Source organism: Nicotiana tabacum, chromosome 4 (assembly GCF_000715075.1).
Source record: "Nicotiana tabacum cultivar K326 chromosome 4, ASM71507v2, whole genome shotgun sequence".
In the NCBI taxonomy this organism is placed as follows: Eukaryota; Viridiplantae; Streptophyta; class Magnoliopsida; order Solanales; family Solanaceae; genus Nicotiana; species Nicotiana tabacum.
This window is the reverse complement of record NC_134083.1, coordinates 23,914,265-23,926,123: the sequence shown is the minus strand read 5'-3', so window position 1 is coordinate 23,926,123 and position 11,859 is coordinate 23,914,265. Positions and strand designations below refer to the sequence as shown.

The window sequence follows — 11,859 nt, the reverse complement described above, 5'->3', positions numbered from 1 at the left end:
ATTAATATGTGAGGAACAAATTCATTCATGGGATTGAGAAAACGCATAACAACGGGCAAGAGGAAAGAAGAATAAATTCAGAATCTGCGAATAAGAAAAAGGAAAAAGGAAAAGGGAAGGAAAGAGATGGTCCACATGGGTAAGCAAGAACAAATAAAGATGGAAAAGAATAATATGCTTGACAAGGCCAAGAATGGGTAGGAGAGAGGAGGTCCTAAGAATTTTGAATGGAGGGAAATTGCACAATCTAAATTAAAGATAGAGCAAAGAAAAGCATAAAGAGAAACTCATTAAGCACTAGGAACCAAGACTGTCATTTTTGTTTTTAGATTGGAATTCTAAAATCTAAAGTAGAATTTGGCATAAAGTAAGTCCTTGGATTTATATTTTTTGAAGAGGTTTCTATTCTTCACATTGCCCAACAATCTGCTTTATCTGGCTTTCTTGCAACTGTTGCAATCTCAGCTTTGGCCTCCCCATTAATTAACTTCTGGTAGTAGGGACATCTCTTTCTATATAATTAAAATCCTATAATAGGAAATCCTAAACCCTCTTTAATTATAACATTACCACCTAATTTGCCCAAATATTGATGGATAGAGTTACTCGGTATATGTGCTGATCGGAGATTGTAGATATCTAATCTAGTATAATATTCAAGCCACGCACGAGCTAGCCCGAACACCACTATTGTCATAAAAAATGTTAAAACTATCAAACGCAATAGCAGTTCCAAAATTAGGCTTTGTCAAGCTGTTAGTAAAACAGTAAAATTAAAATGACTTGGCTTTGTCAAGAACAGGTAGTAGTAATTATACTTAGATGACTTGGCAGATGACTTGGCATTAAGTCCAAAAGACTGGATTTGGTCATTGTTTGGTCCAAAAGGGCAAAGCATGAAAGGGATGTAGGGAACAAATGTATAGATTCTTGGCTTCTAAAGAATGGGTGTTCCAACTTCACTTTTATTCAAACCTGTCAGTGTCTTCTATAACAGCCTTATATTGCTTGCAGCATCACAGGCTTATGATTGAAGTGAATCTTAAACTTCTCTATATGTTTTGTCTTGGGACCCTCACTGCTTTATGTACCTTTAGTCTTGCAAATCCCATAAAAGATGAAACACAAGTTTATATGTACAGGCACTCTGTGCAGGATATGCTGAGTGTAGCCACAGACAAACCTCTTATTTTCTCATTATAGCCTCAGCCAAGAAAAAACTTTTGTTCCTTCTGTTGCCCCCCAAGTGCAGAAAACAATGTTGTGTCCTTCCTGTAGGGTGATTGTCCTAATTCTTTGTATTGGATTCTTGTCAATTCAACCAGAGGAAGTTTCTGCTCTCAGAAGTATAGATCTTGCTCTCAGATGGGGAGGAGGCAAGTTATTTTTCCTGAGAAATTCTCGGATACTTAAGGCTGCTGAAATGCAGGACCTACATACGCAGCTGAATATAGCGCCTGCACCTTCGATGACCTTTGATCCAAATCAATCAAACAAAAGAAGAGTGAGAAGAGGATCAGATCCCATCCATAATAAATGTTGACACTGTGTCCAAAGCAAGTGTGCAAATGATGAACATTTCAAGATTCATAAGGACAGGAATAGCTGCCTTCTTTTGTAATTTTTCTAAGAGAAACTTGAGAGTAGTGGGCAATTCTGCATCCTCGGTAGTTCTTTTTTAGGTTTGTGAGTTGTGACACATGACTATCATTTGTTTGAGTAGAAGTCTTGACTTGAAAGCAGCAGCTTCATGTGTTGTGTAAAGCTAGAACCACAGAAAAACTTTAGGATTTTATGCTCATTATTATACACAGCAAAATGTTTTATATTTTCTGACCAGATAGATATCATGTTATCATTAAGCATCAGTACATCTTGCATGTATAATGAAATTGAATTGTCCCTGGATGCTGCTGTTACCTGCGATTCCTCTACCTCTATTGCACGGACTTCCTCTTACTGGTTTTCGTTTATTATACATGCTAGTTAGAGAATCAATTCCAGTTATGTCAGTGGGTAATGCTGGTGGTTAAGAAAAAGCATAGTTATCTGTCAGGAGAGGCACAAAATTTGCATTCATTATAAAAAAAGAATTTACAATAAGTTAAGAAATTTGGAAACTCATACCACAAAGTAGAGAATCAAGCTCGACCTGACAGCTGATCTCCTAAAAGAACTACAGGATGAGGTTCTGAAATTTCACATAAATAATCATGACATCTGGTCTTTGAGGAAAAGCTGCGACCTGTGGTATCTTTTGTCGCGATGATCCTTCAGTTGTATAGATGACACCTTTCTTGAAACTGCCTGCCAAATCATATCCACTGCATCACCAGTTTGGGATGGATATTGATAGTCAAAATGTTTGCTGAGCACCTTTATCCTTTCCCACATTTTGGTCCACTGATCTTCCTTCATTTCTCTAAGAAGGTTCAGAAGGTAGCCCTTCTTTACAGCATCAGATGAATTTACAAACACACAGAACTCTGAGTAATCGAGAACGTCTTCAAATGGTAGCTCAATCTCATCACTAATTATAACCGGAATACAGTGGCTAGCAATGGCATCAAAGAGACGATTTGAAGAGGGAGTGTCTCCAGCAATATTCAGGCAGAATTTGGACGATGCCATTCCTCTTCCAGCCTCCCTGACACCATTTGCTTGAATGCTTCCAAATGTGAAGTGTACATCCTTTTCATCTTTGAGAAGGTAGTATAAATTTTGACGAATCTCTCCACCCTGGTATTAGATAAGCAAGAAAAAAGATCTATCACTTCAAGTTGACTTCATAACAATCAATATTCTCCTTTCGAGCTTCAAATGACATAAACAGTAAAATTTCAGTTATGTTACTGCCCTAAATGTCATTGGCAATCCACAACCTACATAAGGGGCCATCAAATCATCCTAACCATCATACTGTTTGTTAGCTTCCGTGTTTTTTTTGCTTTTGGGTGGAGCTCGTGATATTACATTCTCTGCATTCAACAGGGCATTCCTCTATTGCATTTCCCTTTGAAAATCTTAGAAGGTAATAAGATCTATTTTGTCCTTGTGACGCCTACACATTAACAACTCTGGAATGCTGAACAGGGTATCAGAAATCTACTAGATATATCATACTTGAAGCAAAAGATAGAGGGACTTTAGTTTCGCTTCTGTTTCAAATGCGATATGAACTATATTCCAATCTTACAGTTGAGAGCAAACCAATATATTGAGGTGGCAAGTCAGAGAATATAACTGCACATGCTATAGGTGTTCAAAGTGAAAATCCAAATCGATTAACCAGTACAGGGAATCAGAGCATGATTAAGTACAAAACAGCCCAAAACAGCAATGTTACTTTGTCCGAAAACGAAAAGCTGTGGCTACATACCATTCTTTCATGCTGCTGAAACTACTTTCGGTAACTAAAACACTATACCTCAATTTCGAGCTAGTAGAGTTCGGCTACATTAATCCTCACTATCCATTTTGCTCCATTTGGACCCATTTCATTCCAATATTACTTTTGGTACAAGACAGGAGAAAGCTTTATCTGGCTCTCGGTTTCAAGTGTCACTGCCACTAAATATATGGGGCCTCACAAAGTAATGCATGCTATCTTATAAGTAATTAGATTAAAGCATAACTTTATGACATGGAAAATAGCAAAATCATTAACAAATTATTGAACTCATCAGTTGCATATAAAAGCAGATGTGAAACTCACATCTTTTCGATAGATTGCCCCTTGAAAGTAAACTAACGTATTCCGTTGTCTGAAAGAGGGTGAGTTGCCAGCACCTATTGTCTGGACCATATGTTTGTAAGGAGCAATCACATCCTTTCCAATATTTGCTATTTCGGCTCTATACCTTCCAAAATCTGCAAGTACAAACATGGTGGAACCTAGCTTCTCTCTTGCATCCAACATACTATTGGGGTGGTGAGCAACAATTACATGATCCTTTCCACCCCTTCGCTTCCACTCATCTCTACTTTTTAAAAAGTCCACCACTTTATCCTGCAGCACTCTATCGAGACTGATTTTTTCCTTCCCTTGAACCTTCGAATGCCTATTGTAACTCAAAGACGAAAAGAAGGGCACAAAAATTACATCTGCTTCACTCGAATTCAGCACCCTGACAGCAGTGCATGGTCTATTAATATTTGGGGAGTTTGAGGATAGAAGGTCAAGGGTAAGCCAATATTCAATGCTGTGCTGCAAATTCAAGCCACCAGGATATGAGGGTATTTGGCTCGGGTTACCAACACTAGGCCATGTTTGGTCCCTACTTCCTTTCCAACCTAATAGCCCAAAGTGAAATTCAGGAGGTAAGTCATACATATACACTTTAAGAAGAGCTCGTTTCGGGCCACAAGTTTTCCCAACTCCGAATCCAACATTATCATTGCTGAAACTGGAAGTGTGACAAGCTAACTCTTGGCTTTTCAGGATTTGTTCATGTGAAGTTTCAATAGGCAAGAAAGGAGCTTTAGATTCTCCACTTGAGGTCAAGTAAACGGATGTACTATTAGCAAGAATTAAACTAAAAACTGATCTGGGTATGAAAGAATTGTCAGCAAATTGAAGAAGGGAAAGTGAAGAAATTATCAAAAGGAAAACAGAAATGGCTATTAGACAGGACAGAGACCTTGAAGGTAACATGCTTTTATCAGGAATCAGAGACATTTTGGAATATACAGTAACTTATCCACAAAACCAGTAGTATCTTTTTCAAGAACTTTCAAACACTTCCAAGGTGATTTCTGCTATTTTCATCAAATCTAACATCTACTACTTCCATAAACCCACACCCGTGCATCCAACTAAAATTCCTGAGAACAAGAATTGGTAAATTCAGCTATTCAAACCCGTAAAGTTTGTTCTTTTACCGCAAATTTCTGCTCCTATTTACCTGCAAATATCAAAGACAAAACAGAACAAAAGCAGCTGAAATTCCAAAGAAAAGGCATATATAAAAAACACTGTGTCAGCTGAGGAAACAAGATTTGTTAACCTTTATTATCTGGAAAACACAACCCAAATCAAGACCACAGAGGCAAAACGGAAAATAAAACTAAAAATAGACTGGAGAATTCAAAATCCAATCGTTCTTATTTGGGTCATCAAGATTAATTAAGCTTGCTAAAAGTAGAGAGATGAGTCACTAGAAAAACCAGACTTGTGATGAAACCTTATTCCATATAGTTATAATGCTGTTTACTACTATTACTGGACTGGACTATATTTTATTGAAGATTTATTTCTAAGTTTCCTTTAATTGCATTTAATATGAAATTTCCTCTTTAGTTAATAGTCATACTCTTGAAATCTGCAAATTGCTAATGTTAGCTAGTGGAGAAGCAGTGCGGTCGATTTTTCTTTTCTCGTGTCCAATGACATGATTCATTAGGGGAACTAAGTCCGCTGTAAACCAATAGCATAACAAAAGTAAGAAGCTCTTACTAATTGCTCTTTCCGTTTAAGTTTACGTGAAACTATTTTTTTTTTTATTTATTCTAAAAAGAATAATTTTTTCTAAATTTAAAAATAATTTAACTTAAACTTATAATTTCACACCTTAATAAATTTTTTTTATAATCACACAAATATTTTGAGCCCCTTTTTGACCTATTTAGGATCACAAATTTAAAAATTTTATACCTAGTCAAATATGTTTATATAAATTGGAACCGAAGGATTACCATTAAACTGTATATAAGATTTTGGTGGTGGTAAACAAATTATTGATTCACGTAGTTTTAAGACCTTCACCTAATTCGAGGGACCTAATAATTGTAGGTTCACTTAGACTCACCAAATCGAGACAAACGAAGAAGAATACTACAACGGAGATGAGACGGTGGCTCGTGCATTTACTGCCACTATCACTTGTGTAGCATTTGGTGCCACCCAGAAAATATTTATAAATATCACTCCATCGAATTTCAAATATTAATCGCTCGGTGAATTAAATTTATTTTAAAATATTTAACGTTTTATAAATGATATTAAGTATTTTATTCAAATTTACTCTTATTTTTTAATTTGTGAAGTTTTTAGATATTTATATAATAAAAGATAGATGATGAAGAGATGAAGTTTATATTCTTAGAGAAATTTTACTATGTGAGTCACATAACTAACATTACTTACACAAAGTTAGATTAATTCATGTTCCTACTTACTTATTTTAAAATATAAACTAAAAAGGCAACGTTAAAGTCTATTCTTTTTTCTAATTAGATGCTTAGTTGATGTACAACAAACGAAAATTAAAACGGGAAAAAAGAGAAGCTTGAACAGTTGAACAGTATTTGTAGTATGAATAATTTGAAGAGTCAATAGATATCTGATCTTTTATATTATCTATATTAATTTATAATTTATGTCTGGTGATGCAACTGTGTAAAACCTATATAGCAGTGTTATTCTGGCGTATGTTAAATGAGTCTGCAGCAGCCTAACTTACCACAACTTGTTACCTTAGTACACTTTATCGTTGTTGCTGTGCTACAACAATAACAACTCAGTATAATCTACGCAGACCTTACCCCTACCATGAGGTAGAGATGCTGTTTTCAATAGAAACTCGGCATCCTTCCCTCCAAGAACTCCTCACCTTGCTCTTGGGGGAGGTTGCTTACCATCAGAGCAACCCCTCTTGTCTCCTATTATTATGCCAACAAGTACTTTTTAATGAAAGTTACCAGTTTATGTTTCTAAGTTCCAAACTTTCTTTCACTTATCGTACTAATAGCTTGTTTGTCAAAGATTCTCAAGAGACTAAATTTTTTTTTTTCAAAAGCATTTTTTTTTCTTAACTTAAGGTGTTTGACCAAGTTTTTTTTGGGGAAAAACATACTTTTGGGAAGAAGTAGAAGCAGTTTATGAGAGGTAGAAAAAAATAGCTTCTTCCCAAAAGTAGAAGTAGAAGCAGTTTTGATTTTTTTTCTTACCAAGAATACCCTTAACAAAATATAGTGTATACCAAAATAACCGTTAAACATAATACTTAGGATATTAATATATAAATATTTCTTATTATTTTTAGGATAGCTTTCTAATATATAGTGACTTTAGGGGTGAATGCTTTTATATTTGTTGAATGATTTTTAATATATTTAACTTATATTAAAAGAATTAAGTACTTTTAAATTTTATTTTCATATTTTACTTAAATAAAATAAAAAGATTTAATTATTGCATGTAATAACAAATTTTTAAGATTATTTATTTACTTATAATATTAACTATTAAGTAAATCTATTTATGTCCTTATTCGTAGTTTGATACGTAAAAACATTTTCTGAAAAGTTTGGTCAAACACAAATTATTGCTCAAAAGTGTCTTTTGGAGTGATTAGCCAAACGCAAACTGCTTCTCTCCAAAAACACTTTTGAAAAAAACACTTCTCAAAATAAGCTAATTTCTTCGGCTTGGCCAAACAAGCTATAACTTTTTATCAAAAATTTACTTTGGTTCATATAATTGGACAAAGATGCTCCCCATTAGTTGTTATTCTTCCTTGCATCCAAGTATGTTGAGTTGGAATGCATTACTGCCTGGGAAATCGTCTTTCTATATCAGTATTGTCCTTACTCTCAAATTTCTTACTTGAAACTGTTCAAGATCAATGTAACCATATTCTAGTTGTCTATTGAAAAGAAAGAGGGTGTAAGATGCTTCTATTACTCTGCTTCAATAAAAGTGTTTTAAAGTTGTTTCAACACTAGGTAAAATGAATTTCTTACAGATGACTAGATATATGATCGAGATGCTCAAGAGACTGCCATTCAATAACCATCTACAGAATGCAGACTAGATATATTAATGTTCAATACAGACATGCTTATGAAGCAAATTAATGTAGGTCTATGAGTGGCATTAGTATAGTTAACCATTGAAATAAAGCATGGGTAAAAGAATAAAAGCATACGCTTGCGCTAAATGACCTCGTTTTACTATTTCGTTAAGCCAGTGCTGGTGTGTACAAGAGAGTAGCAACAAAAACAAAAGGTTGTTATAAAATTAAGTGATCAGTAGTTCCTGAAAAGAGCTAAGGAACTCAAACAGAATATACATGTCATATAAATTCTTTGATCTAGTCCAAATGGCAAGGAGGGAGGGGCGTGTCTATTTGAGTGTGTGGAGTGAGCTTCTTTGCTTTCAAACCTGAGTTCCTTTCTTTACAGATCACCCAAAGAACAAAATTAAGGATTGTGTTACATGGAATATTGAACTGTTTCTTCCTCGTTCTTTCCTTTCAATACGTGATTGCATCCCTTGCACATTATATGGCATCACTTGTTATAATTTATATGGCATCCCGAAGGCTACTTATATTTTAATCTAATAGCAAGTAAGAAACTAATCCACTTTATGCTTTATTGTTTTGTACATGTTGAAGAGTCTATTTTTCATTCACTTTCATTCTGTGTGTCAAATAACATGAAGATGAATATACTTACTGTTTTCAGCACGCAGTGAAGCCTTGTTCTTATAAATTAAAATTTCTCAATATTTAAGTCGTGTCTGTTGTCACTTTAATAAGACCTCACATGCATTTCTCAAATTGACTCAGGAACATAAAAATGTGGATGTTGATGCTTTTAGGCAGGCAACTTAAGTCTTAGTTATTGAAACAAAATCTGGAGAACATTGTTATATTAGAAAAGAGTAATTAAAACATAGTAACAATAGACCAAAAAGAATTGGTCAAACAGCTCTCATATCGGGCAACACAAAAGTATTCGGCCCAAAGGAGCAATACAGTAAAAGTACACTTAGAAGAACCAAGGTCATACAACTTATGACCTATGATTCGTGAGAAATTAAATAACAGTAGGATTAAGAAGACCGACAAACAACAACATCATTAAACTGGAAACGAATTCCAGAAAGTAAAATTAAGGGCATTTGGGTCCTCCTTGCTGGGTCTTCCAGTTGTTGTAGCATGGGCAAACACCCTTGTTTCCATAGAAACCAGGGGGAACACACAGACATGTTTTGCAGCATTTTTGGCAGAAGAACATGCATGGTTTGTGGTACTGTGTCTTGCTACATCTCCTCGTGCATTGTGGCAGGCATTCTGTTTAACAACAGTTAATTAGTACAATGATAAGACATAAATACATAGCCGATGATTAACTAATTCTTTGTTGTTTGTGGCTCATGTACGGACTTATTCTAATAGGATCTAACAAATATGCTCCATCAATAATATTGTAGTATGTGTTTTTTTTTGTTTTTTTTATTTTTATGTTACTAATCTCACTTGTTATGGACATACCCAAAATCATCTTTTTAAGTTAATTTTTTTTTACAGGGGTAGCATGGGTAAATGGTTAACTGGTCAAATAAGGTCAGAGCAAGGCAAGTGGTTGAGGTTCTTGGAATTGGTTAACTTTGACAAATTTGCTATTGCTATAGGAAACTGAGCTGCATTCTGGGAGTCCGAGGCTATTGTTTGTTTGGCAGTTAGGGTAGGTTATAGCTATAACAGTACTCTGAATTACCATAATAAACAATTAAGTACTAGTAAATCCACATTTCACGTGAAAAGGAATATACTGCTAGAAAGAATGTTTTAAGTGTTAAATTACTCGAACATGCAATCAAATGCTATTAATTAGTCACTTGAACTGTAGATAAGCATCTGCTTACGGTTGCTGAACTTTCTTGTGTAAATTTTCGTCGCAAATAAAGATTTCAGACACTATTCAGCCTAAAATTTAACGATGTTAGTTAAAGATTCATTTAATCAGGGAAGTTTATAGGTCTTATTTGGTTTAGAACGAGTGTTGTGAGATGATGTCGGGGTACTGAGGATAGAGAGTAAATGTAACGAGATCAGAGTAAAAGAGAAGAAGCTTACGTGATGGCTTCAAGCTCCCTGGACCGTACCTTGACTGGAATCATAAGCAAATTTTTGTGTTAGAATAAAGAAGCAGAGTAACAGGAGAAAATGTGAAAAAAAAATAATGGAAAGAAGAACTCACAGCATCAAGGTGGTACTGGGCATCTGCAGCCAAAACAGTGGTTGCAACCATGGATATGGCAACGAGAGCCAAAAGGAAAAATGAAACGAGCTTGGCCATTGCTGATTTTCTTGAGAACATATAAGTTTGTTAGTGTTTCTGTAGAAAAAGTGAATGAGGGCTGATGCAAAAGTGCTGAGGAGTTTGGACTATAAATAGACTCCTTTGAGGTAGATGGGATCAAATTATTTAGTAAAAAAATCTAAGATTTGATCTGAGTTTGGAGCCGTCTTCCTATTTTGCCCCTAAGGCGATAATGGTCTCTTTATGAGAATGTAATTCTATTTTGTTTACTAGAGTATTATTTTATGGGACTTTTACCTTCCTATACACTATTTGAAACTTTATTATCCTTCATACTCAACTTTTAATTTAATTATATAGGCATATATAATTTATCAATTATATATATTTTAGGAATTAAATTAGTTCCAAGTATTTCAGCTGGAACATCTAAGTACATTTTTTTTTCTATTCACTCATGATCTGGCCTGGTCGACCCAATCATGATATTGAAGGAGGGGACCTTTTTTAAAGGGCAGGAGCGCTCTTTCCCTCTCACCAGTACTTACTATAAGGGGTGGGGCAACCGGTTAAAACCAAATATCCAACAACCGCTTTCCTTAATGGCTACCCGCTTTCGAGTGAACTAAACTCTTGGACTGGCCCCCAACCCCAGTTTAGATATTCTATTCGTCAACGGGGTCATGCTCTTTGAGTGAGATAGCGTTGACCGTAAATCCATTATATTAGGAATTGAATAAGGAATCAATTATTTCTCATCCTCGTTCTCTCTCCTTCCTACTCTCTCTCTCTCTCTCTCCGTTTCACTCTGTCTCTCATTCTCTGTTCTATCAAAATTAATTTCCTAAACTCGTTAGCCCCTTTTGAGTTCAAATCTCATTCTCAATCTTAAAATTCTTGGCCAACATTTCATACAGACACATTACCAAATAAACTCTCAGCAAAAGCAATACCAAAATCCATGAAAAATAACAGATGGCATGTAAATCATGAACACAAACTCAAGGCATCAATTATTCATCTGATAGACTCATTTTCACTAGCCAAATTTAGCAAAGCATTCACCAAGCAATTAGACTAATTCCCAGGAACGTTAAACAAATTACACCACATAACTATCACATATTAAATCTAAAGTAAATAATATAGAATGTCTTCGCCCGCTCCTGGTTCATGGTGGAATCCATTGAATGCATTGGTAAAGTACGGGATTAGTACGGGATTACGGCCGAAAAGCAGAGGTTTCCACTAGGCGAAGGAGCTCACAAAATATCCTAACTCTCTATGGGCAAGAAGCAAGGGCGCAGCTGCTACGCGAAAGCCGGTCTTACCTTCTATTATATTAGTAAAGGGCCTTTAGGCTTGACTAATAAGATATATAGGGCTTTTCCCTTTACTAGTAAGAGGCAAAGATCATCAGTTTTTAGTCATCTATATCGCTACCTACTCTTTTTTTAAAAAGGCTTTGGGGATAAGATCAGACTCGAGAAATAGTCTACTTCAAGGCTGCAGGGAGGACTACGCTCTGCAGGTGGGCATCACTATTTATTATGTCAAGACGGAATTCCGTTTTATTTTTAAAGGTGATCAAAAAGATTCGACGAAAACCGGGCATACATTCGAGAGAGAGAGAAGGATTAGTTCGTGTCTGGGTCAAGGGGACGGGTGACCTGAACCTTCTTCCTCTGGTAAGAGCTATCTAACCTCTGTTGTCTTGCTATAACCTAGTCTTACTCGCTCTTACCTCCCTGCCTATTTTCGTTTCTTTCTTTTTTGAGAATACCTGCCCTGCTGCCTCTGCTCTCG

General features: G+C 35.5%; 2 protein-coding genes across 8 annotated transcripts; both read right to left on the bottom strand.

Annotated features, from left to right (window-relative positions):
* Positions 1–935: 935 nt before the first annotated feature.
* LOC107795132 (putative arabinosyltransferase ARAD1) lies at positions 936–5,292 on the bottom strand. 7 transcript variants are annotated; one of them, XR_012708574.1, is made up of 4 exons: positions 3,716–5,292; positions 2,128–2,739; positions 1,921–2,022; positions 936–1,765 (listed from the first exon to the last, which is right to left on the bottom strand). XR_012708574.1 is itself a non-coding variant. In XM_075251549.1 (3 exons), the coding sequence occupies exons 2-3, from the start codon at positions 4,676–4,678 to the stop codon at positions 2,212–2,214; spliced, it is 1,491 nt and encodes a 496-aa protein (XP_075107650.1). In that variant the 5' UTR covers positions 4,679–4,904; positions 5,007–5,292; the 3' UTR covers positions 936–2,211. The 7 variants fall into 7 exon arrangements, 1 of the variants encoding a protein (XP_075107650.1); XR_012708576.1 differs by having other exon boundaries at positions 936–1,473; XR_012708575.1 differs by lacking the exon at positions 1,921–2,022 and having other exon boundaries at positions 936–1,473; positions 3,716–4,904; positions 5,007–5,292.
* A 3,336-nt stretch (positions 5,293–8,628) lies between these two features.
* LOC107795140 (gibberellin-regulated protein 6-like) lies at positions 8,629–10,170 on the bottom strand. The gene is made up of 3 exons (XM_016617723.2): positions 9,991–10,170; positions 9,867–9,900; positions 8,629–9,080 (listed from the first exon to the last, which is right to left on the bottom strand). The coding sequence occupies exons 1-3, from the start codon at positions 10,108–10,110 to the stop codon at positions 8,899–8,901; spliced, it is 336 nt and encodes a 111-aa protein (XP_016473209.1). The 5' UTR covers positions 10,111–10,170; the 3' UTR covers positions 8,629–8,898.
* Positions 10,171–11,859: the final 1,689 nt, after the last annotated feature.

Coding starts and splice junctions, on each gene's coding strand:
- LOC107795132 (XM_075251549.1), bottom strand. CDS start 4,678: ATGTCTCTGATTCCTGATAAAAGCATGTTACCTTCAAGGTCTCTGTCC. Junction 2,740..3,715: donor GGGCAATCTATCGAAAAGAT/GTGAGTTTCACA, acceptor ATCTAATACCAG/GGTGGAGAGATTCGTCAAAA.
- LOC107795140 (XM_016617723.2), bottom strand. CDS start 10,110: ATGTTCTCAAGAAAATCAGCAATGGCCAAGCTCGTTTCATTTTTCCTT. Junction 9,901..9,990: donor CCCAGTACCACCTTGATGCT/GTGAGTTCTTCT, acceptor TTATGATTCCAG/TCAAGGTACGGTCCAGGGAG. Junction 9,081..9,866: donor AGGGAGCTTGAAGCCATCAC/GTAAGCTTCTTC, acceptor GTTGTTAAACAG/AATGCCTGCCACAATGCACG.